Source organism: Sparassis crispa, assembly GCF_003851025.1.
Source record: "Sparassis crispa DNA, contig_000000F, whole genome shotgun sequence".
Lineage (NCBI taxonomy): Eukaryota > Fungi > Basidiomycota > Agaricomycetes > Polyporales > Sparassidaceae > Sparassis > Sparassis crispa.
Genome location: NW_020939747.1, coordinates 775035 through 796465, shown reverse-complemented (window position 1 = coordinate 796465; position 21431 = coordinate 775035). Strand labels below are relative to the sequence as shown.

The 21431-nt window shown below is 51.7% G+C and overlaps 11 protein-coding genes across 11 annotated transcripts; 5 read left to right on the top strand and 6 right to left on the bottom strand.

The window, feature by feature from the left end:
• Nucleotides 1-56: 56 nt before the first annotated feature.
• SCP_0102540 (T-complex protein 1 subunit delta) lies at nt 57-1744 on the bottom strand (the record flags this gene model as incomplete). The annotated part of the gene is made up of 10 exons (XM_027752493.1): nt 57-185; nt 243-477; nt 534-608; nt 675-808; nt 862-1008; nt 1064-1206; nt 1269-1329; nt 1383-1525; nt 1580-1688; nt 1742-1744. The coding sequence occupies 10 exons, from the start codon at nt 1742-1744 to the stop codon at nt 57-59; spliced, it is 1179 nt and encodes a 392-aa protein (XP_027608294.1).
• A 791-nt stretch (nt 1745-2535) lies between these two features.
• On the bottom strand, nt 2536-2905 carry SCP_0102530 (hypothetical protein; the record flags this gene model as incomplete). The annotated part of the gene is made up of 2 exons (XM_027752492.1): nt 2536-2670; nt 2726-2905. 2 exons carry the CDS (start codon nt 2903-2905, stop codon nt 2536-2538), a joined length of 315 nt encoding a protein of 104 aa, XP_027608293.1.
• A 323-nt stretch (nt 2906-3228) lies between these two features.
• On the top strand, nt 3229-5231 carry SCP_0102520 (Poly(A) RNA polymerase cid14; the record flags this gene model as incomplete). The annotated part of the gene is made up of 8 exons (XM_027752491.1): nt 3229-3581; nt 3642-3812; nt 3877-4046; nt 4095-4297; nt 4360-4576; nt 4647-4786; nt 4852-5087; nt 5150-5231. The coding sequence occupies 8 exons, from the start codon at nt 3229-3231 to the stop codon at nt 5229-5231; spliced, it is 1572 nt and encodes a 523-aa protein (XP_027608292.1).
• A 684-nt stretch (nt 5232-5915) lies between these two features.
• Nucleotides 5916-7600, top strand: SCP_0102510 (hypothetical protein; the record flags this gene model as incomplete). Its single annotated transcript, XM_027752490.1, has 4 exons — nt 5916-5974; nt 6029-6151; nt 6212-7366; nt 7414-7600. The coding sequence occupies 4 exons, from the start codon at nt 5916-5918 to the stop codon at nt 7598-7600; spliced, it is 1524 nt and encodes a 507-aa protein (XP_027608291.1).
• Nucleotides 7601-7810: 210 nt separating this feature from the next.
• SCP_0102500 (hypothetical protein) lies at nt 7811-8464 on the bottom strand (the record flags this gene model as incomplete). Its single annotated transcript, XM_027752489.1, has 1 exon — nt 7811-8464. One exon carries the CDS (start codon nt 8462-8464, stop codon nt 7811-7813), a length of 654 nt encoding a protein of 217 aa, XP_027608290.1.
• Nucleotides 8465-8539: 75 nt separating this feature from the next.
• SCP_0102490 (glycoside hydrolase) lies at nt 8540-9956 on the bottom strand (the record flags this gene model as incomplete). Its single annotated transcript, XM_027752488.1, has 2 exons — nt 8540-9294; nt 9359-9956. The coding sequence occupies 2 exons, from the start codon at nt 9954-9956 to the stop codon at nt 8540-8542; spliced, it is 1353 nt and encodes a 450-aa protein (XP_027608289.1).
• A 1712-nt stretch (nt 9957-11668) lies between these two features.
• On the bottom strand, nt 11669-12828 carry SCP_0102480 (hypothetical protein; the record flags this gene model as incomplete). Its single annotated transcript, XM_027752487.1, has 6 exons — nt 11669-11749; nt 11801-11829; nt 11895-11970; nt 12054-12226; nt 12287-12600; nt 12668-12828. 6 exons carry the CDS (start codon nt 12826-12828, stop codon nt 11669-11671), a joined length of 834 nt encoding a protein of 277 aa, XP_027608288.1.
• A 3418-nt stretch (nt 12829-16246) lies between these two features.
• On the top strand, nt 16247-17325 carry SCP_0102470 (hypothetical protein; the record flags this gene model as incomplete). The annotated part of the gene is made up of 3 exons (XM_027752486.1): nt 16247-16305; nt 16359-16481; nt 16536-17325. The coding sequence occupies 3 exons, from the start codon at nt 16247-16249 to the stop codon at nt 17323-17325; spliced, it is 972 nt and encodes a 323-aa protein (XP_027608287.1).
• Nucleotides 17326-17911: 586 nt separating this feature from the next.
• SCP_0102460 (40S ribosomal protein S9-B) lies at nt 17912-18757 on the bottom strand (the record flags this gene model as incomplete). Its single annotated transcript, XM_027752485.1, has 5 exons — nt 17912-18089; nt 18150-18466; nt 18522-18576; nt 18670-18693; nt 18750-18757. The coding sequence occupies 5 exons, from the start codon at nt 18755-18757 to the stop codon at nt 17912-17914; spliced, it is 582 nt and encodes a 193-aa protein (XP_027608286.1).
• Nucleotides 18758-19008: 251 nt separating this feature from the next.
• SCP_0102450 (60S ribosomal protein L21-B) lies at nt 19009-19684 on the top strand (the record flags this gene model as incomplete). The annotated part of the gene is made up of 4 exons (XM_027752484.1): nt 19009-19069; nt 19127-19241; nt 19309-19502; nt 19572-19684. 4 exons carry the CDS (start codon nt 19009-19011, stop codon nt 19682-19684), a joined length of 483 nt encoding a protein of 160 aa, XP_027608285.1.
• A 393-nt stretch (nt 19685-20077) lies between these two features.
• SCP_0102440 (hypothetical protein) lies at nt 20078-21257 on the top strand (the record flags this gene model as incomplete). The annotated part of the gene is made up of 6 exons (XM_027752483.1): nt 20078-20254; nt 20312-20346; nt 20396-20417; nt 20481-20505; nt 20557-21025; nt 21095-21257. The coding sequence occupies 6 exons, from the start codon at nt 20078-20080 to the stop codon at nt 21255-21257; spliced, it is 891 nt and encodes a 296-aa protein (XP_027608284.1).
• Nucleotides 21258-21431: the final 174 nt, after the last annotated feature.

The following is a 21431-nucleotide window of genomic DNA, read 5'->3' as shown; positions in this document are numbered from 1 at the left end:
AGCAGTAATTCTAACTATTACTCTTTACAAGACCACCGACATGCGCATCATCTTGACTACCGCGTCTGCACGTAATCGTCAATCTTCATCAGAAGACACACGGTCTCCGTTGCGAGTTCGAACGCGCATGTCGAGACCAACAGCGGCTGGACGACGCTCTCATTGATGACGTTGGATACCAAACCCTGGACGAGATCATTTGAGTGAACACCAACTACATAACTGTAACTTCAAAGACTCACTGTTCTCATATCTATGCCCGCATTTTTCTCACCAAGCGCATGCCGATTGCGAAGTTCCGTCAAGATAGTGATAGCGTTCAAGCCAGCATTTTCTGCAAGTGTGAGGGGAATAACCTCCAGAGCTTCTGCATATGCCTGAAAGCAGTAAGACTCGACTCCTTTTAGCGATCTCGCATATGATCTAAGCAGCTGTGAAACATGGACTTCTGGCGCCCCACCCCCAGGAATGAGAGCTCTTGAGGAATACGCCATGAGCACACTTGAGAGACGAAGTAAGAAGGATGTGCCCACCGCTTCTTGACAAGACACCTCATGACGCACAGCGCATCGTGCAAACTCCTTTCGACCTCGTCCACTACAACATCGCTAGGTCCCATAGCGGCAATGCACACGGTCGGGCGCACATTCTAAACACCGCTAACTCTAACATACTTTGAACCAAGCTCGTTTACCTCCTCCACAAGCTCAGCTCGTCCTAGTTTGTCCCCCGAGAACGCCTCGATATCGGAGACAGGCGTACATCCCAAAGTCTTGCTGAGAAATTCTATCTCGTCGCGTTCAATGTCCTTGATCACAAGAACATTCAGCATCGAGAGCATATGCAAGGCAACGTCGTCACTGCATCGCGCAAAATTGACTTCTGAATGAGGAGTACATTGCACCCAGCCTTCCGAATTTTGGTGCACAGCGCGAGCACGTAGCGACGATTTTCCTTGTTGATCTTATCCATTTGAAGATAGTTAGTGATGACTACGGTATTGTCCATCTATTAAGCTGATGGTTAGTACGCAGTATATGACTAAACTCAACAAATCTCATACGTCAGGTTTCGGATGGCTCAGGTGAAACTGGATTAGACCAATCTTCGCAGATTCAACTCTTGTTGGTCCCCCGTACTGTGTGAAGATATTCTGGTGAAAGACTAAACCGTTGTCGATGATTTTGGTGTCATCGATGGTGCCTCCTACTCTCTTGACAATGCGAATGTCGCGAAGATCAACGTTTGATGAGGACGAACGAACTGACCAAGCGTAATACGGCATCGACCGCGATAGGTGCGAGAGTGTTCCGAGTACGTGGAGATGATCTAATGATATAGAGATATTAAAACATTCCCATTGCAAAATATTTCCAAGTAACCTTGGAATCCTGAGACGTGATCGTCGCTTTGAGTAGATTGGCACGATCTTGTAGTCGTACTGGTGTCGACATTTCAGAGAGATAATCCACGGCCTTTGCAGACGCCTTCAAAAACGATTCCGAGATCAAGGTAGGATGGATGCCTGAGTACAAATACAATTACAGCATGCATTAGAAGATGATACGTTCGTCCCGACCTTTGAGAAGCATCTCATGCGCAGCGCCGAGCAAACTGCCCGCAAGAATGACGACAGACGTCGTTCCATCCCCAGCCTCCACGTCTTGTGCGATGGACAAATCCACCAACTGAGATATGTGACATAAGAGTCTAGCGACAAACGTCACGAAAGATTGCTTACCATTTTGGCTGCGGGATGAAAGGCTTGAATGCTTTTAAGAATGGTAGCACCATCGTTTGTCACAATAAGCTCTCCCCGAGCAGTTTGAATCTGAAGTATATCTGTCTCAAACTGTGGAAGAACTGAACTACAATGACGAGAGTAAAAGGGTTGAAGGAACCTTTTGCCGTCGTCATATTCGACAATCGCACTTCGATGGGTTTGCTCTTCGGGAACGGGATGAGACAACGACCACTAGAACGACAACACGCAGGGACTGTGCACCTTATCTTTGAAAGCACCACCATCGGTACTTCTAATTGCAGACTGGGGAGGTGGAGGTGCTAACGCAGCCATAATGACAGAGATCGCGTGTATGCGATTGTGAAGGTCGCCGCATCCTAGTAGCCTCGCTCCCAATACAATGCCATTGCATCACTAATCCCTGGCACACCGTGCATCGCATCAACGCCCAGTGGTGCGTAGCCGGATAATTTCACCGACGCGCACCACACTTGAAGAATGCTAGATACCCTAGACTTGCGGCCAGAAGATTTGAAGTACGTGAAGTACGTGCGCAAGAAAGATTGGCCAAGAAGCGGCAACGGCGGTATGGCCAGTCCAGCACACTGTTCGAATGAGCTGGGATTTGCATCATCAAATGTCGACGCGGCGGCGGAGTAGTTTTGGATGAGAATGATCAAGGACCTCTTCCCGTCACGAAGCAAAACTGTTTCGCGTGAAATAAGTACACAAGGGGCACTCAATTGTTACAGGATTTCAGACATACCCATTCGATGAGCTGGGCATCCAAGCTATTCCCAGCGGGTGTTAGGATCGCGAGAACTAACAATCGGAATAAGGGGGAGTGGAGAGTCCTTGTAACCAGCAGCCAGCAAGACTTTATAGGCAGTTTCGAGCTGATCATCAGGAACAAGTAAATGCATATGCTGCATCAGGCCCGTCAGATCGCTGAGCTGGCCATAGGATATACCGTCGACTCACGTTTTGGCTGACTGGGACGCCATAGTACAACATTGCACATTCGCCCCATAAGATGATCGGACCTACGCCAGACTGAGCGAGCACATTGGTAAGCTTTGCTGGGAGCTTCTGGCGGAACTCGTCTGAAAATATGTCTCCAACGGTCTGAGTAGGCGTCAGCAGTTTTGTGGAGTGGCCCATTGAGATGGTAATGGCTTCAGTCTTACATAGCGTGTACGGCAAGTTGAACGATCCTAAACACTCGCCACTCCCAACACGTGGGCGTTCATCTATGTCGTCATGACCCTGCGCACTCTAGGGCTTGGAATTCATGTGCCAGTGCTCCCATCACTGCAGCAGTCTACTGCTACACTGTTCATGTTGGATTTCAAGGGTGTGTAAGCGATATTTCACGTAGGTGCAACTCTACTCAGTTCTGTTCAGTTGTCTCTTACTTCAACCATCACCATCCTCATTCCGTTTCAGACAGAATCGCTTACAAACCACATACTGGCTGACCGTACATGTCTGGAGAAGCGCACTCGGCTGTTTCGCCACTAGCTCCTACTATTACAGTACCGACGAAGGCCTTACAGCCCATAAGCGGGAGCAAGCGAAACAAGAGGAAACGCAGCAGAGACTTTCGCGTTGCGTGCACTACGGACTCTAACATTGCTAGCACCACAGAGCCCAATGCCGTTCGGAATACTCGCTCTGATGTTCCTGGCACCACGGAATTGAGCGTCGCGCGAACTACAGACTTTAACCTCACGCGTACCAAGAGCTCCACTGTCACGTCGAACGTTGACGCGGAGTCGTGGGGAACTCCGTGGTCTGCCTCGCTTGGGATGACGGAGTATGACACCAAGGAACAAAGGTCGGCTTAATGACCCAACATCTCTCGGGGCTAGATACTCAGTTGAAGATCATGTTCCAGGCTTCATGACGAGATTGTCGCGTATGTCACGTATATACTGCCCACAAAGCAGGAACGGCGCGCACGCGCTAAAGTCATTGCCCGCGTCGGCGATGTGGTGAACAATCGATTCCCAAACGTGACATTAGCGATCTTCGGCAGTGTAGCACAGGACCTGTATCTTCCCGACGGGTACGTCCAGAACCGTCCACCGTACACACAGACATGCTGAGTTGCTGCACATTTGATGGATCAGTGACGTTGACCTCGTGATGAACGTGGCTCAGGACCTTGACCCGGCTGCAAAAAAAAAGATGCTCTTCCAACTAGCGCACGCCCTAAGGATGTCCCACTTATCCCCAAAGGTGCAGGTTATTCCGCACGCCAGGGTTCCAGTGCTTTCCTTTGAGACTACGCGCGAACTTGGTATGTGGTACATTATGTCGGACTGATTGCATTCTCAGTGGACCACAGGTTCCTTCAAGATCGACATCAGCATTAATTCAGGTGGTGTGGAGGCAATACCGAAGATTGCGAGCTACTTGAACGAGATGCCAGCTCTCCGATATCTTGTGACACTATGTAAAGGCTTCTTATCATTCAAAAATCTGAATTCTGCATCGGAAGGTGGCCTAAGCAGTTACAGCATAATCTGCATGGTCATCAGCTTTCTCCAGGTCTGTGTTCTCAAAAGCCCTTCCCACCCGGTTAACACTTGTTTGACGTCGCCCTATTCCAGCTTAATCCGAAGGAGAGATCTGTTGCTGCAATTGAAAATCCCCTGGAGAATGAATCACTGGGTACTCTGTTCTTAGATCTGCTAGACTACTATGGCAACACCTTTCCGTATGCTTCCTCATACATCTCGGTGACACAGAAGGCGCTCCTTCCAAAGAGAATAAAAGGGTGGAACAAGGAGAAAGATAGTCTCTCAATTGAATGCCTTGTGAATCCAGGTATGTCCTGCAGCTCAGTTAGCTCACAGCTACCGCGCAGAGCCAAAACGCGTTTGAATTCGACTTGCAGAGAATGACATCGGCCGGCCAACAAGCAAAATCGCGAAGGTACGTGGAGCGTTCAACGGGGCACACCGCTCTCTGCAAGACTACCCACTTGGCGTTGAGCATGGCAATGTGCTCGGGACAATCCTACGCGCATCTGGAGAGGTAGGCCTCGAACCCTTTCACCATGATTTCCTCGGGTTGATGACAATTTTCGGTTTTCTGTGTAGACATTGGCGCACCGCGAACACGTGCGGAAGATTGTTGATACAGGCAGTTTGGAGCTCGCCCTCACCCAAGTGAACCCTGCTGCCTGGAGAGCCGCTCGACACCCGAAATCCAATCCGAGGACGAGACCGCCCACTGTTCAGTCTACGCAGGTGACAAGCACAAGAATGTCCACTCGGCAGTACATGCAGGCACCGCCGTCTGCATCCAGCTCTCGCAGCCTTTCGTACGATGTTGGGTACGTTCCATACATCAGCAGTTTATATTCACTGTGGTGCCTGTGTTCAATAGTGCATATAGGTATTACGACAGGTATGAGTATTACGACCGCCTCGGTGGTGCTAGGTACTCTTACTATGGCCAGCGAACCCCGCGCTGTTGATTCGGTCTAACGCCGACCCCCGAACATGGCGATGATGCGCATTGGGTGAAACAACGGCGTACATAGGCTGTTGAAGCTTGAATCTTGAAGTCGCATGTGCATGTTCGTGGAAACTATCGTCTGGTTGTACCTAATTCTAATGTCTCATCAGTTCGCTTGTCGTTGACGTCGCGTTTCGCCCGGCACGACAACCGCGCACTGCACCGTGAAACCGCGGATTTTGAGCTCCCGGTTCGGCCATGCGCGAGCCATCAAAGGATCAGCCGACTCGCGTTATGGAGGCTGTGTATCTGAATATCAGATGTCGATAGGCGCTTGCAGGATGATCGCGGGCGACTGCCAGCCGACGATCACCATGTGCGTTGTTTGCCTCCGCCTATGCATGTTTCGAATTCTGAATTTAACCTGCGCTATGCAAGGGCGCCTTTGAGGCAGCACGTATAAAATGAGCTGACGGAGCCGCTACTTTCTCCAGCTCCTCAGTTTTTTCCGGGCTCAACTTCCAAGTTCAAGTACTGGATAGTGAGCTCTTGTCGTCGATTACTATGCGACCTATGTGTTTTAACCAGATTTTCTTTTAGCTTGACTTGTTCCCTTCGCTTTCGACACTATCGTCAATTAATTTTTCTTCACGATCCTTCCCCTTCTCACGACCCCAGCCCTTTATTTTAGTTCTTAATCAAGATGCGTTCTTCCACCGTTCTTGCAGTGGTCACTGTTGTGGCTACTCCTGTTCTCGTCGGGTGAGTCCGTTTTTTTTTATTCCACTGTACAGCCATTGATAGTCCTCAATTCAGCGCTGTTCCCACTCCGGCCGATGGCTCTGAGGCTCTGAGCTTCGGTGACGGCTTGAAAATTGGCAAGGATGTCTTGGGCATTTTCCACAGTAGCAGCAACAACAAGAACCAGCAGCACTCCCGGTGAGTATCCGTCAGGGATCACTTGGTTACATCGTTGGGTTAGATCTCATTCACGGCTAGTGACTACGACGAGCTTCTGGCCCGCAATTTCGAAGACATTATGGCGCGCGCTGAGCCTGCTCCCACTCACGCCGCCGTGCATGAGCATGTTCACCAGCATGCCCACAAGCATCATGCTCATAAGCACCAGAAGAGCCACAAGCATTACCACGGTCACAAGCATGCTCCCGGACACGCGCACCACGCCGAGCAAAATGCGGAGCACGCTGCCGCGTATCCTTCTTCCAAGCACGCCGTCATTCCCCCCGCGCATGTCGCGCGCGAGCCTTCTTACTCCATGCCCAAGGGTCAGAATTCGTTCGGTCACGCTGGCGAGCATGTCGGGGTAAAGTCGCACCACCGGGATGTTGAGGTGCGCGAGCCTCACTACCCTAGTTTCCAGGGCTATAAAGGCGGACAGCACGGCGGGTACGTCCGCGAGCTCGAGGATCGCGAGTTTGACGATATCTTCGCGCGCGCTGAGGCAGCCTCTGCGCGCCCCAACGCGCATGCTACCGCTTACACCCATGAGCACGTCAAGGGTCACGCATACAACGGCCACAAGCACTACAAGGGTTACAAGCACGGTGCGCAGGAGAACGTTCAAGCGGATCCCGTTGCTGCCCTACCTAGTCACGCCTCTGCCCAACCCATTCACACGTCTGTTCACGCTGCCCGTGGCTCCACACTTGGGAGCCCCGGCCACAGCTCTGCTGGTGGCCCCAAGAAACCCCATCGCTCAATCGACGAGATTTTGGCGCGTGAGGATGGCAATGAGGCTCACAGCTGGCGCCCCTCTGCCCAACCCATTCACACGTCTGTTCACACTGCCCGTGGCTCCACACTTGGTAGCCCCGGCCACAGCTCTGCTGGTGGCCCCAAGAAACCCCACCGCTCAATCGACGAGATTTTGGCGCGTGAGGATGGCAATGAGGCTCACAGCTGGCGCCCCTCTGCCCAACCCATTCACACGTCTGTTCACACTGCCCGTGGCTCCACACTTGGTAGCCCCGGCCACAGCTCTGCTGGTGGCCCCAAGAAACCCCACCGCTCAATCGACGAGATCCTGGCGCGTGAGGATGGCAATGAGGTTCACAGCTGGCGCCCGACTTTGGACAGCGCGCATTTCGTCCGTGGTCTATTCTACGACGGCAGAAATGACCTAAAACAGTCCCGGTGCGTTTTCTGCTTCCTGTTCTTGCTGTTGCTCATGTCATGGTTAGCGTGTACGACGAACTTATCGCGCGCGAGTTCGACGACGTTATGGCTCGCGAAGACGATGAGATTATGGCGCGCGAAGACGACGATCACATGGCTCCGTCGTTGAACACCAGATTGGAGATCCTGAAGAAGAACGGCGGTCGCACAGACATCTTCGCTCGCAACATGGCACTTGCTGAGCTGGACTGAGTTATTGGGTTTTGCATGGTCAGATAACGGGCTGGCCATGTAATTAGTCAACGATTGTAAGTTAGCAAATGCCTGGATATACTAAGGAGATCACTTTCGCATAAATCCTTGCATGTTGCGAGCGTGAGGTGTGTCAAATAGTAACGTTCCTCGGAGCCTCAGCCTGTTCCAACGCGAAGATACTAGCAAATGAAAGTTATAAATGCTATGCTAAGCACCAAGTGTCAACGAAATATTTTTGATGGTCCCTGCAAATCCCTGCCCACCAACGTACTGCGCAGGAGCCGCGAACGACATGTTGCCCACCGCCATATACTCTTCCCAAATGTCCATGATGGTCACCCAGAAGTATGGGTTTCCATCGTCACCATCGATGATTGCATATGTGTACTCTCGCGTGGCATGAATCGACATGTTTGTATACTTGCCGACGGGCAGCATATAGCCAAGTGCGTACAACTGGCCAGTAGCCTCGAATGTCAGATTGGCGACCCACAGCCGCGAGTCTTTCCCGGAAAATAGGAGGCCTGTATCAGGATCCGCAGCGTCGGGCATCACGCTGAACGTGAGGGTATAGGGAGGCCCGACAGATGAAACGGGAGTGATGAGCGTGTTATACGTCCCAGGATACTCGTAGACCGTGTTGCCGTATTCCGTCTTCACGGCACGGTTCAGGTTCTGGCCGGGTGCAGCGACGTTCAAGATGGGGTACGCGTTGCTGAATTCCTCCAGCGTAAGCTCCGTGTCGCGTACACCGGAGCCAGTCCATGTTTTCTCGCCGAACAAAGCAAGACTGTTCGCGAGCTGGTAGTAGTCCTCTAGCATCGTGGTGGCATTGTTCCCCCAGTCGCTCCAGAGCGCCATGATCGAGCCGCGTAACATTGGGTTATCTGCGGAAGTGTTATTCGTAGGGTCATTGGGGCTGAAGACGTTGGGCGCCTAGCCGGTTCCATCTGGCGCGCCAGAGAACATCAGCGTGAGGTCAAGCGTCTGCGGGAACTGCCCGTAGGACGACGTCTTCCCGTCGAGGTAGAGAAAGCATTGTTCGGAGTTTATGATGTAGTACCCCTTCTCCATGAGCTGGACAGGAATATCCTCGTCGGGGAAGTCCCAATGCTGAATGGTGACGTTGTGGGAGATGGGCGTTGAGCTCGGCTCAAGCGTGCCCCAGATCCTGATTGACTTGCCGGACTCCGCGTAGATATAGTCAGACATCTCGTTCACAAAGGCGGTGTACTCGTCACCTAGGCTGGCAACGTACTCGTCCGCACCGATAGATACCTCGGGGGACGTGAACCACGGAAGAAACTCCTTCCAGATCGTCTGAATAGTAGGAATTGTCTCGGGGTATGAGAGGTTCAGCATGTCGGGCGAGCCGCTGAGCATGAGTTCAGGCTTCCACTGCGTAATGACGAGTGAATGGCCAGGAGTGTCAATCTCTGGGATGATGGTCACGCCGTGATTTGTGCATATCTCCTGCATCGCGGAGTACTCGCTCTGCGTCCAACTCTCGTTCACCCTTTGATCAAGGCCTTCGACCGATGATCCAGGACGAGCCTGGAAACGGAATGCCGCGTAGAGCTCCTTCCAGCTATCTCCAGAACCATACAAATAGTCAGGGTTCCAGAGATTATCGGAAGCATGAACGTGAAATTCGTTGATCTTGAAAAAGGATGCGTAGACGCACAAGTCGGCTTGATGTATACGAGTTACATGAGAAGTGGACTTCCAGATCAGATGATTCAGGATATCACTTACCGAGGAAGGTAGAGTCGAACCAATGCCTGCCGGCATCCAGCATGAAACCTCGAATCTCCCAACCCGGCGAGTCCGAACCTGTCCCCGCAGGTAATGTGATGGTCTGGAAATCATTAGCAAAGTTCAAAGCTGTTTGTTGCAGCAGGGTTCTGGTGCCCCACCATGCCCCGATAGGTGCCGATGCAGTGATGGTGTATGTGTACTCTGTGACCTCGAAGTTATAACCTTCTGGAGTGGGTTTGCCGTTGTATAGCGTGAAATTAAAAGTCGGGTCTATGAGTATGTAGATCACGGGAGTGGACACGGTGCCAACGCTGTAATCCGAGAGCGCTACTGGGGAGATATAGTTGTAGCCTGCCACGCCCATGAGATCGGTGCGGAAGGTCTCCCCGAAGCTATACGCGGAGGGCGATCCCTCGAGACCATGCTCAGCGTCCACTATGATCCTGACATCAGGAAGTAGCTCAAAGGTGCCCTGCCCAGGCGTGAAGAACGCGACCGAAGGGATCTGAGGTTGAAGACCAGCAGGGGGTAATGCGAAGATAACTGGTAGAGACAACAGCCAGAAGCTCACTATCCTCCAAAATATCACCGACATGACTGCACGAAGCAACCATGCCCTCTAAATAACAGAAATGCAGAGCAAATCTGCTCAACTCACGAGATCGCACGAATGGCGGCATAGGGACAAAAGAACCGGTAAAGGAGTAATGGAGCCCCGAGTCACAGTTGTTCCAGTCTCCCGAGGATGCCGCAGATAACGTTGCGTTTGCTATCCCGTAAGGTAGAAGCCCTGCAGCTCCTCATGCGCAGATACAGGCAAGCGGACTATTTTGAGGAAGCATTCATCCATGTGATGCCCTTATATCTCCCATACTTCTGACAGTCGGGAACCTAAAAAGGGTGGAATGAACGGTGTAGGACAATTGCATCGCAACCGGAAGAGTGGATGACTTTCCGTAAGGATTTAGCGATTTCCTTAATTTTGGAAGGCATTCCCAATATAGGTTAGTTCATTTTTGCAAGATCTGGGATTTGCATGTCGAGGAAGTCCCTCCTTCAAAATTGGTTTGGACAACCTGTAACTGCTCATTTCAAGCATCCGAACGATATACAAATCATGTAGGATGGGGGGAGACACAGTGTTCACCAAGAATTGGTGTCGTGAGGGTGTGACCACACTGTGGGCGTCAAAGACGACCTCGGCGATCAGATTTCCTGTTATGGCATGCCATCAATCCTAAATTTGCGTGGTTAACAACGTGGAGGGGACCCCCTGAGCTAAAACCTCGAAGAAGGGATGTGACAACTTCTTCCTCCCTTCACAAAAACTCTCAAGGCTGCAGGATTTGTCTTTGTGGAACTCCAGCAAACAATTCCAGGTGAAGAATTGTACACTTCCCCTGGAGGTTGCACGCTCGACATGCCATCGGCGATGGGCGCCAAAGGCATGTCCCCGGCGCTTATTGAGTGTGGAGAAGCGCCAGGTCCCGGCGAAGGCCGCAGTCGTATTTGGAAGGTTAGCCTTTGCCGTGGGCTGCTCATTGGACGGCGGGCATGGGAATGCATCAAAATTAATATATTTTCTAGCATTCTGGGAATTTAGAGTATGCTCTAAATCCTTAATTTCCTTACGGAAAGTCATCCAGTACTTGGACAAACCGGGGAGAAGGATGCGGGAGAGACCCTGAAAACTCCACGATCGACATCGCGGGTTCACAATTATACCCTAAGATAGGTCTGACGACCGCCCGTGGGAATCAAAGCACAATGCCGTTGACAGGCTGTCACGGCATCCCTTCGCATTTTGTGGTTTTGGGACATTGAGAAATATTCGGAACTACCGTAGAGAAGTTACAATCTACTGCAACTTTGCTCATGATTGATCATTTATTCTTCAAGGATGACCACGAGATTAAGGTACGGTAGTTCGAATGTCCCCCGAACCGTGACCTACCACTGCAGCCTGCCGGTGGACTGAGAGTGCGCGAAGTCGAGAACCTGCACTTCGAAGGGTGGGACCTTAATCATGAGGATGATCCTGTGCGCAAATTCATATCAGATGGTGCTCCTCATCATTAGCTGTCGCAGTGAGAATCCGACGACGGCACAGCCAGTGCAGGACACACCGCCAATACACAGGCGAACATAGACGGGGAAAGCTAGAGCGTAGAAAACGCAGAACAATTACATAGAGTTCACATTGTGGTTGAAGACATCTGATATAATGCTAGTCAAACACACAGCAACTGTGAATGCAGGTTATTCCAATCGCATTCATGATGATGCACCAGTAGCAGGAGAACCTCCTCACTCCCCCGGTGGCCTCGGCACCAGGCTAAGACTGAATTTCTGAGAACCGCCAGTCCCCCACGTCAATTCGCTCGAACCCTACAAAAAGCATCAGGCTGATTTCCGACTAACATAGCAAGCATCACTTACTGCGGATACATTAACATCATAATCAATATCTAGATTTCATGTAGGGTATAACATCAGTTCATTCTCTTCCGAACCTTCAGAAAATTCAACACACTCATGGATATTTCATCGATACGCATGCGTGTACTGAAGACCGAGAAGCCGCGGATGGGCATGATGAAGCTATCCCACTGGAAGAACATGTCATTCAGCAATGTAATTGAGGAATTTTATGAGGCGTTCAGTAGTTAGGCAAGCGGTTGGATAGACTTACCATGCCAGTGCCCGAGGTTGTGAATTCCACTCCCTTACCATCGAACGTGACTTCGCCACTTTGCTGTCCGCTCAAGTAGATATTGAAGACATCCTCGTACTTTGCGTCGAAGGAAAGAGAATCCATCCCACCGTTCCGGATCAACGTCATCAAACGATCGTATTGAATGGTGACTGCCAATTGAGGACTGCTCCATTAGTAGTGGGAGGTATGCTTGCGGCATTACAACGTACATCGTGTATAGCCTGTTCGCTCTCCGTTTGGGTCGTATTGCGGTTCTCCCGATCCAGTGGGCGGCAGTTGCTGTTCAGCCTTGAAGGAACTCGTATCGCCCAGGAGTAGACCATCGATGGAGGCTTTGACGTTGATTTTTACGCTTTGAAATAATGGCGCAGCCTTGCAGCTACCACTATGGACGAGAATAACCCAGATTTCGCCGCCGATTGTCGTGAAATTGGGGTCCTCGATACTCGCACCGGTCACGTACGCATACGCAGTAACCGTGTAGTTGATATGATCGTCCCATTGTCTGACCGTGTAGTCCTCTCTGGTTCAGAAGGAAGTTTAGCGGCAAAACCACCACGCCAGGCTGAACCCGGAAGTGGACTACAAACTTGCGGAAGGCGTTCGACACGTCCGCTGCCGGAGGTGTCAGTTGATTGATGTTGTATGAGGGAGGGGGCGGCAGAGACGCAGATGCTGCAATCTCAGAGGTCCCAACGGGGACGACAGTGCCGGGAGCGGGAGTGGCTGAAGAGGACATTGGGGTGGACATTGGGAGCGTCGCAATCGTTCGGGAATGTCTACACAGGGTGGGTCCTCCTTATGTATACAATGCCCTCGTAGGCCGGGAGACCCATATCTCCGCTGCCAGTGCACACCACGGGACCCATACTTGTGCTTAATGTATAGCAATGCATAGCTACAAAATCAGTTAGAATGTGCTCAGTGACAGTGCTTCCATAATGATTGACATACTTGGGCTATCATCTTCCCATGACTTATCCTGCATCCGTTCGGAGATGGACCTACCCACGGCGTCTGAGGCTGAGACTGATTGTGCGGATATATAGTGGTCAGATGAAGTTCCCTTATTCGAATCATGTCGAGTCGTGAAGACCACACTCCCACTATCACAACAGACAACGGCTTACCACCAGCCGCAACAAGCATCGGATAGCAGAGATGGAATTGTCTTAAAGGCACCTTTCTGAGCTTCTTGGTGTGCACTCAACAAATAGTTTTTCCGGCAACAGGGTATGTTCGGCCTGAGACGCCAGCGTCTCAGGCTAGTGCCATACATGGAAGGTGATCGGAGGATGTTACAACTGTCCTCCGAGTGACAAGTCATTGCAGCTGATCTTTTGTCCACCGGGCATCACTGAATCCGGGAAGATTCCATAACACAGTTATAACGAGTGTATTCTACATAACGCCTGTAACTGTTACAGCCAGCGCTACGATGGGTTATATGGCTGAGCAATTGCCCAACGACATAATCCAATATAACAACAGCATTAGTCGCAGGGCATTATAAACACAGTCAGATCTAGATGCAGAAAAATATATGTCACGGTTTCGACTGACATATAGATGGTAATTGGATTCCTCATGTTCCGGGAAGATGCACACATCTTGCACAGAAATCTTTCCAACATATGCATTCAAACCATTTACATAGTAAAACTAGACTAAGCAGTGCTAGAACATTTCACAACACTACCGACAATTCTCGATGCATCCAGAATTCTCTGCAGCCCCACATGCATGCCCTATCATGGCTCACCTGAGCGCCGCCCGTTGCACGCAAGCCTTCAAATGGCTGCAGCTGCAACTTGAGGAATTAAGCTGAACAGCAGGTTAATTAATGACGCACCCGAATTCGAATCAAGCGACACAACTCAAACGAAACACACCACATACCAATAACTGGAGCGCGCACACCTGCCTGTTTTCAATGACGCAGTGTCAGCAAGGTGACACTTCACAGTTCACGAGAGAATACAAAATACAAAACGCACCGCATAACTAACCGGACCGAGAACACCTACCTCTCTTCGACGACGCAGTGTCAGTGAGAACCCACTTCCTGATAGAGATACAAGGCTACTTGCCTCATACTTACGAGCACACTGTAGAGTACTACTAACTGGAGCGAGAACACGTACCTCTTTTCGACGCAGTGTCGGTAAGAACACACTTCCGGGTAGAGATACAGGGTTACTTGCCTCATACTTACGAGCGCACTGTAGAGTAAAATCGTCAACAGATGAAGGCCATCGCTGAAGCGGCGAAGGAAATCAGCGCAGAGTTCGCGTCTTTTATGCCGACAGCAGGACTATGCTGACAAAACAAATTTCAACGGGTAGGCTCCGAGGAACACACCTCGACTCAGCCCAGTGCGGTCGTCAGATGGAGACGTATTTAACGAAAGCAGCCCGCGAGTGAGGCTGAAGCTCCGAACATGCCTGGAAGTTGGTCGAGAGTCTCTTGAGATGAGATAGATTTGGAGCCCCGTGTCACGGCTATCACAAAATGTCACAGTGTGTCACGCAGAGTATCGCGGTGACGTGGATCCCATTCCGGCAAAATATTTTACCTCCATTGTGAGCCAGAAACAATATGGGCTGCAATTTCAATCACCTGTGTATTGCCTTACAATTTTTGGCTAGGTCATGTAAGCGTTACAAATGGTAGAAATGTTGCTGGTGCATTATGCAGTACCCAAGTCTTCCGGATGGGTTGTGACTGATGTGACGCTCTGTGATTCTTTCCCGGTTCCAGTGATGGGTGCAGCGCGATGGACAGTTGATGTCCATCAAGATAATTCCATCCCTGCAATCCACCTCCATTGATAGGTTGTCCGAGGCCATTGCCCGTTGTGTATGTGCAGTGGACTACGATCACCTGTCGGAGCGAAGTGGCGGGCTACGTACGCGGCAGGATCGGGGCCGACGTGCTGTAGGTGACGCGGATATTGCGGCCCGTGAAGGACGAGAAGATGGTGGCTGTACTCTTTCGTTGCGTCTCGGTCTTTTGTTGTTCCTGCTGTTGTACTTTGGTGACGTTGGTACTATGAATATTTTCGGACATTTACCAGCTCGTTACTGGACAGAAGGACTCTTCGTCGATGCTCGCATCGTCGGTACTATGCCCTCATGGACGGAAAAGGCGGTAGAAGACCTCACTCTTTCATGCACATATTACACCAGACTCCAAAGATCTAATTTTTAGCAGAGACAGCGGGAGTCTACAGACATCAGTAACGCGTAGAACAAAGAGGGTCTGCATCAAGCATCATGTAAGCATATCGCGCACCTAGTCTACACGATCGATAACCTCTTCCTGAGTAGGGGACGGGCGCACACTACACCGCAGTCCAGTTATAATAATACCTCTTGGATGATGTCCTTGCAGGCCTTGAGGCCTATATTCACTGTGGCACCCTTTGTTCAACGGTGCTTGTGGGTATTACGGCGGGTATGGGTATGACGACCGCCTCGGTGGTGCTGGGTAGTCTTACCGTGGCCAGCGAGCTTCTCGCTGTTGAACCGGTCTTACGCGACTTACGCGGACCCGCGAATAGGGCGATGGCGCACTTTGAAGCTTGAAGTCGCGCGTGTGCGTTCCTGGAAACTATCATCTGCCTGTATCTGATTCTAATCATCAGTTCGCTCGTCGCCAGTGAACGTTGCGTTTCGCTCGGCGTGACAATCACCCATTGCACGATCAAATCCCCCGTTTTGAGCTCCCAGTCATTGCAGTGAGTAACGCAGCCCGTTAGAGGATCAGCTAACTCGCCTTATGGAGGCTGTGTATGTCAATGTCAGATGTTGATGGACGTGCACCATGATCCGCGTGCGTCGGCCTGCCGACGATCAGCATTGTCTCCACCTCTGCATATGTCGAATTCAACATGAGCAATGCAAGGGCGTCCGGGACAGCACGTATAAAAGGAGCTAAGGGAGCGGCTACTTTCTCCAGCTCCTCAGTTTTTTCCGGGCTCAACTTCCAAGTTCAAGTACCGGATAGTGAGCTCTTGTCGTCGATTACTATGCGACCTATGTGTTTTAACCAGATTTTCTTTTAGCTTGACTTGTTCCCTTCGCTTTCGACACTATCGTCAATTAATTTTTCTTCACGATCCTTCCCCTTCTCACGACCCCAGGCCTTTATTTTAGTCCTGAATCAAGATGCGTTCTTCCACCTTCCTTGCAATGGTCACTGTTGTGGCTACTCCTGTTCTCGTCGGGTGAGTCCATTTTTTAAAATTCCACTGTACAGCCATTGATAGTCCTCATTCAGCGCTGTCCCCACTCCGGCCGATGGCTCTGAGGCTCTGAGCTTCGGTGACGGCTTGAAAATTGGCAAGGATGTCTTAGGCAATTTCCAGAGTGGCAACAACAACAAGAACCAGCAGCACTCCCGGTGAGCATCCGTCAGCTTGGTTGCATCGTTGGGTTAGATCTCATTCATTGCTAGTGACTACGAGGAGCTTCTGGCCCGCGATTTCGACGACATTATGGCGCGTGCTGAGCCTGCTCCCACTCACGCCGTGCATGAGCATGTTCACCAGCATGCCCACAAACACCATGCCCATAAGCACCAGGAGAACCTCAAGCATCACTACGATCAGAAGGACGTTCCCGGGCATGCGCACCAAGCTGAGCACACTGCGGAGCACTTTGTCACGCACCCTACTTCCGAGCACGCTGTCGTTTCCCCTGCGCACCTCGTGCGCGAGCCTTCTCCGTACAGGCTAGCGAGCAGCCACGCAGGCGTCAGGCCTCGGGATATTGAAGAGCGCGAACCTTCTCCGTACAGGCCAGCGAGCAGCCACGCGGGCGTCAGGCCTCGGGATATTGAAAAGCGCGAGCCTTCCCCGTACAGGCCAGCGAGCAGCCACGCGGGCGTCAGGCCTCGGAATATTGAAGAGCGCGAGCCTTCCCCGTACAGGCCAGCGAGCAGCCACGCGGGCGTCAGGCCTCGGAATATTGAAGAGCGCGAGCCTTCCCCGTACAGGCCAGCGAGCAGCCACGCGGGCGTCAGGCCTCGGAATATTGAAGAGCGCGAGCCTTCTCCGTACAGGCCAGCGAGCAGCCACGCGGCCGTCAGGCCTCGGAATATTGAAGAGCGCGAGCCTTCCCCGTACAGGTCAGCGAGCAGCCATGCGGGCGTCAGGCCTCGGAATATCGAAGAGCGCGAGCTCAAGGATCGCGACTGGTACAATGACATCTTCGCTCGCAGCACGAACCTTGATGAGCTGGACTGATGTGCTGGGTTTTGCATCGCCGTGTAGTCAGTTAACAGCCGTAGCGAATGCTTGGATATACCGAGAAGTTTACTTTTGCATAAGCTCATGCACCATGTCGTGAGCATGAGGCGGTGTGTGATCATCCAGTCTGTCGGTAGGACAATTGCATCGCAATTGAAAGAGTACTTGGACAAACTAGGAAGAAGGATGCGGGAGACACTTAAAACTCCACGATCGATGTCGCGGGTTCACAATTGTACCTTCATTAAATATAAGATAGGTCTGAATAAGGCACTGAAGCTGGAGAGCAGCTACACTTTAAAGCTTTACGGCTCACAGCAAACTTACCGATGCTCTGTACGGCTTTACACTACGCCTCAATTTCTATGGATTCTAAGGAGATCATGTGCACCGGCGGAAATTTGCGACCTAATGTTGCTTCTACAAGTACTCGACGAAAGGTATTATGCCACTTCTTTACCTTAAGATTGCACTATGATATAAGCGAATATGAGGTGCACGAGGGAAGCATACTGCATAGATAACCATACAGTGTCACATGATAGCAGCGGACATACGACAGCGTGTCTGATCGACAGATTGTTTACTCGTCCTCTTCCTCTTCGCCACCTTCCTCCTTCTTCGCAGCCGCAGCGGCGCGCTTGCGCTTGACGCGGCCGGGGCGGCCTCCACCGTACGGCGAGGTGAGAGCGAAGTCAATGTGTTTTTGGGAGTCAAGTCGGACGATAAATGAAGGGACATTGACAACTTGCTTGCCAACGCTGTAGGGTAAGGTCATAAGCACGATATCTAAAAACAAAGTAAGACAACCGGGAACACACCGGATATGTCTTTGTCTGATAAGCACACGCGCGTGGTGGATACTCTTAGCCAACCCACTCTTGAAGACCTGGGTTTGTAGCCTTCGCTCCAAGAAGTCCTCAATCTTCAGCGACAATACGTAATCGAGACGCATGCGGGATTCGTCGAGCACACCAATGCGGACGAGTCGGCGAATGAGGGCGTTACCCTCGAAGAGACGCTTGGGGTCCTTCACGTCGAGCTTGAGAAGCTCACGCGCGGCACGACGGATCTTGGACAAAATAAGACCAATGCGCCAGATCTCACGCTTGTTGCGCAGGCCGTACTCTCCGGCGAGCTATACACAAACGAATTCCTCTAGCATCCGAACAGCGCAGAAACGGGTGACGGACCTTCAGCTCGGCATCGAGACGAGGGGCCTCGTAAGCACGACGCGGTGGCTTGTAACTGTAGTTATCATCGTGATGATAATGGGGCACGGCTTTCAATCAGCACGGTGCATCCCTCCACTAAAGTGGATCTTGAATGAGAAACGCTCACGTCTTGCTGTGATTCCGCGGGGCCCTAAATAACGCAAGTCAGCACAAACGCATCTTGCGAGACGATAACGCAGGAATTACCTAGGCATTTTTCTTGAGGATGGCGGACGGAACTATGAGAGAGCCTAGCGGGATGCGAGGGAGTATACAAATCCGTGCAAACAGACAAGGTTAGCCAGCGCCACAACTGTAAAGCACCAATGCCCAGCCACTCGGCATTTCCCGAGCCGCCATTTCACAGACGTCGATCCCAGCACCACCGCCAACAGCGACCACTGTGAGTGTTCTGGTTGTACGCCGTGTCTGACGACCGAATTCCGACCTTGTTGCAGCCCTCAAGATGCCGCACTCATTCGGTTACCGGGCGCGTACGCGCGACATGTTCAAGCGGGGCTTCAAGAGTGCGCAGAATTAAGTATCCGATATATGCTGGAGGAAGTTGACTCGAATATTTGCAGAGCATGGTCCTATCAAGTTGTCGACATACCTCGTTACCTATCGCGTCGGAGACATCGTAGATATTAAGGCGAACGCTGCGCAGCAAAAGGGGATGCCCCACAAATACTACCACGGGTGCGTTGATCCGTCTCTGGTTACGCGGTCTCCGTGAGGGTGCTCACAATTTACTTTCGGTGCGCAGTCGGACTGGTATTGTGTACAACGTCACACCAAACGCTGTCGGTGTTATCGTCAACAAGGTCGTCGGCAACCGCTACATCGAGAAGCGTGTTAACATCCGAGTGGAGCACATCCGGCACTCGAAGTGCAGGCAGGAGTTCTTGGACCGGGTGCAGAAGAACCACGATGAGCACGTAGCGGCGCGTGAGCGGGGTGGTAAGTCATCGATCTGCGCTTCGTCGCAGTGAAATGTGCGGTGATTCTGACGTACTACTATGTTGTCAGAGCGGGTTACCCTGAAGCGTAGTCCTGTCCTTCCCCGCGGCGCGCAAACCATATCTACCAGCGGCAACGAGCCCCAGACGATGGTGCCCGTACGCTACGAGACGACCATTTAAAATCCCGTTTCATCCTCCATCCGACGTATCGCTTCTCCGGGTTATGTCTTGCCATTGTTTTCTTCATGTATGTTCATGCAATGATAAGCGTAACATGTACAACATTGCAAGTATGCTTGCAAGCAGTATTGTCATCGACCCCGTCAACGGACTCATGACGCCTGGAGTCAATGCGTGTGAACTTGTTGGAGTAGAATATTTCAATTATTTGGCACTACAGTGAACGGTGGAAACGGTGAACTACAAGCTGAACTCCTCGAAAAGAGGAGTGGAACACGATATATTCGCGCAAGTCGCAACGGGCTCAGCCATTTTGTCGGACAAATCGCTTTTACGTAAGGTGGCTGGTATGAGGCGTGAATTCGGCGTGGACGAACGTTACTCTGTGCCACCATGCCTTCAGAATCGTACCCTCGGGACCGTTCACACTCGCGCTCAAGAGATCGTTCGCGTTCCGGCTCTCCAGAAAGGCGCATTCAACTGCCCAGCGGCGCCTCACCCATCTCCGAGTCTGACTACTTCCTGAAGAGTGACGAGTTCAGGATATGGCTCAAGGACGAGAAGCGCAAGGTTCGCGTGGCATGAGTGTCTTTGAAATCTCTTCCTTACTGTTTCCCTGGTTGCCAGTATTTCGACGAACTGACGAGTGACAAGGCGCGAAGGTGAGGGTGTCGAACGCATCACACGGTGATTGCTGAACGATCGAGATAGATATTTCCGAAAGTTTGTGAAGGTGCCGACGAATTCTTGCGTTGCTGAATTTTATTCCTTACTGACAACTGATGACTTATACCAGGCGTGGAACAGTGGAAAACTCCCCAGTAAGTCATCACACGTATGCATGTCGCATATCGACGATTTGCGTTCCACAGAGTCTCTGTACGCTGGAGTAGATCCCTCGCAAGCAGCAAGCAGCCACACAGCATACAGGTGGTCATTCACCTCCAAGGCTTCCCGTGCCGAGGCCGATGCCCTCCGCGCCGCCCGCGAAGAAGTCGGCTCAGCGACATATAATCGACCCTCACATACCGATGCGCGCGCGTCCAGAGGTGCGCGGCTGCAGGGCCCCACACTCCCCTCCGCGTCTGATATGACGCTTGCGCGCGAGACGGCGGACGAGGCGCGCGCGGCGGAGCGCGACTACCAGCGCAAGCGTGACAAGCGGGAGCAAAAGGAGCGCGTCGAGGAGGTGGTCGGCCCGAAGCCGCTCGGGCGCGAGGGGATGCTCGAGAAGAAGCGCACACAGCGGGAGAGCGACCGCGAGTTCCGAGAGCGCGGGGACGAAGGGCTGGAGTTGGATGAGTCCACACTGCTGGGCGGCGGAGACAGTTTCAAGGACAGGTGAGTACGCTATTGGCTCGGTCAGCTTTGGGTTTCTAATAGATTTGAACCGGTGTCATAATGGGACAGGATCGCTAAACGAGACGCGGCGCGCAAGCGCTTCGAGGAGAAGAAGTTCGGCGGGAGGGACGAGAGGTTGTCTGCGGCGCGTGAGCGCGCCGACACCATACGGCAGAAGGACAAGGCGACTATGGACATGTTCATGCAGCTGGCGAAAAATAAGTTCGGCTGAGATTTTGCCCAATTTCCCTGTGTCAGTCAGTCGCCAACAGCTGCTTATGGTGCATATCGTCGCTAAGCTCTGGGTGCACTACACCAGGGATTGTCGCGTAGTATTATGATACGATGTGCGAAATATATGTACCGGATCCTCGCTTTACACTAACAAGAAGTGAAAGCTTCCGCG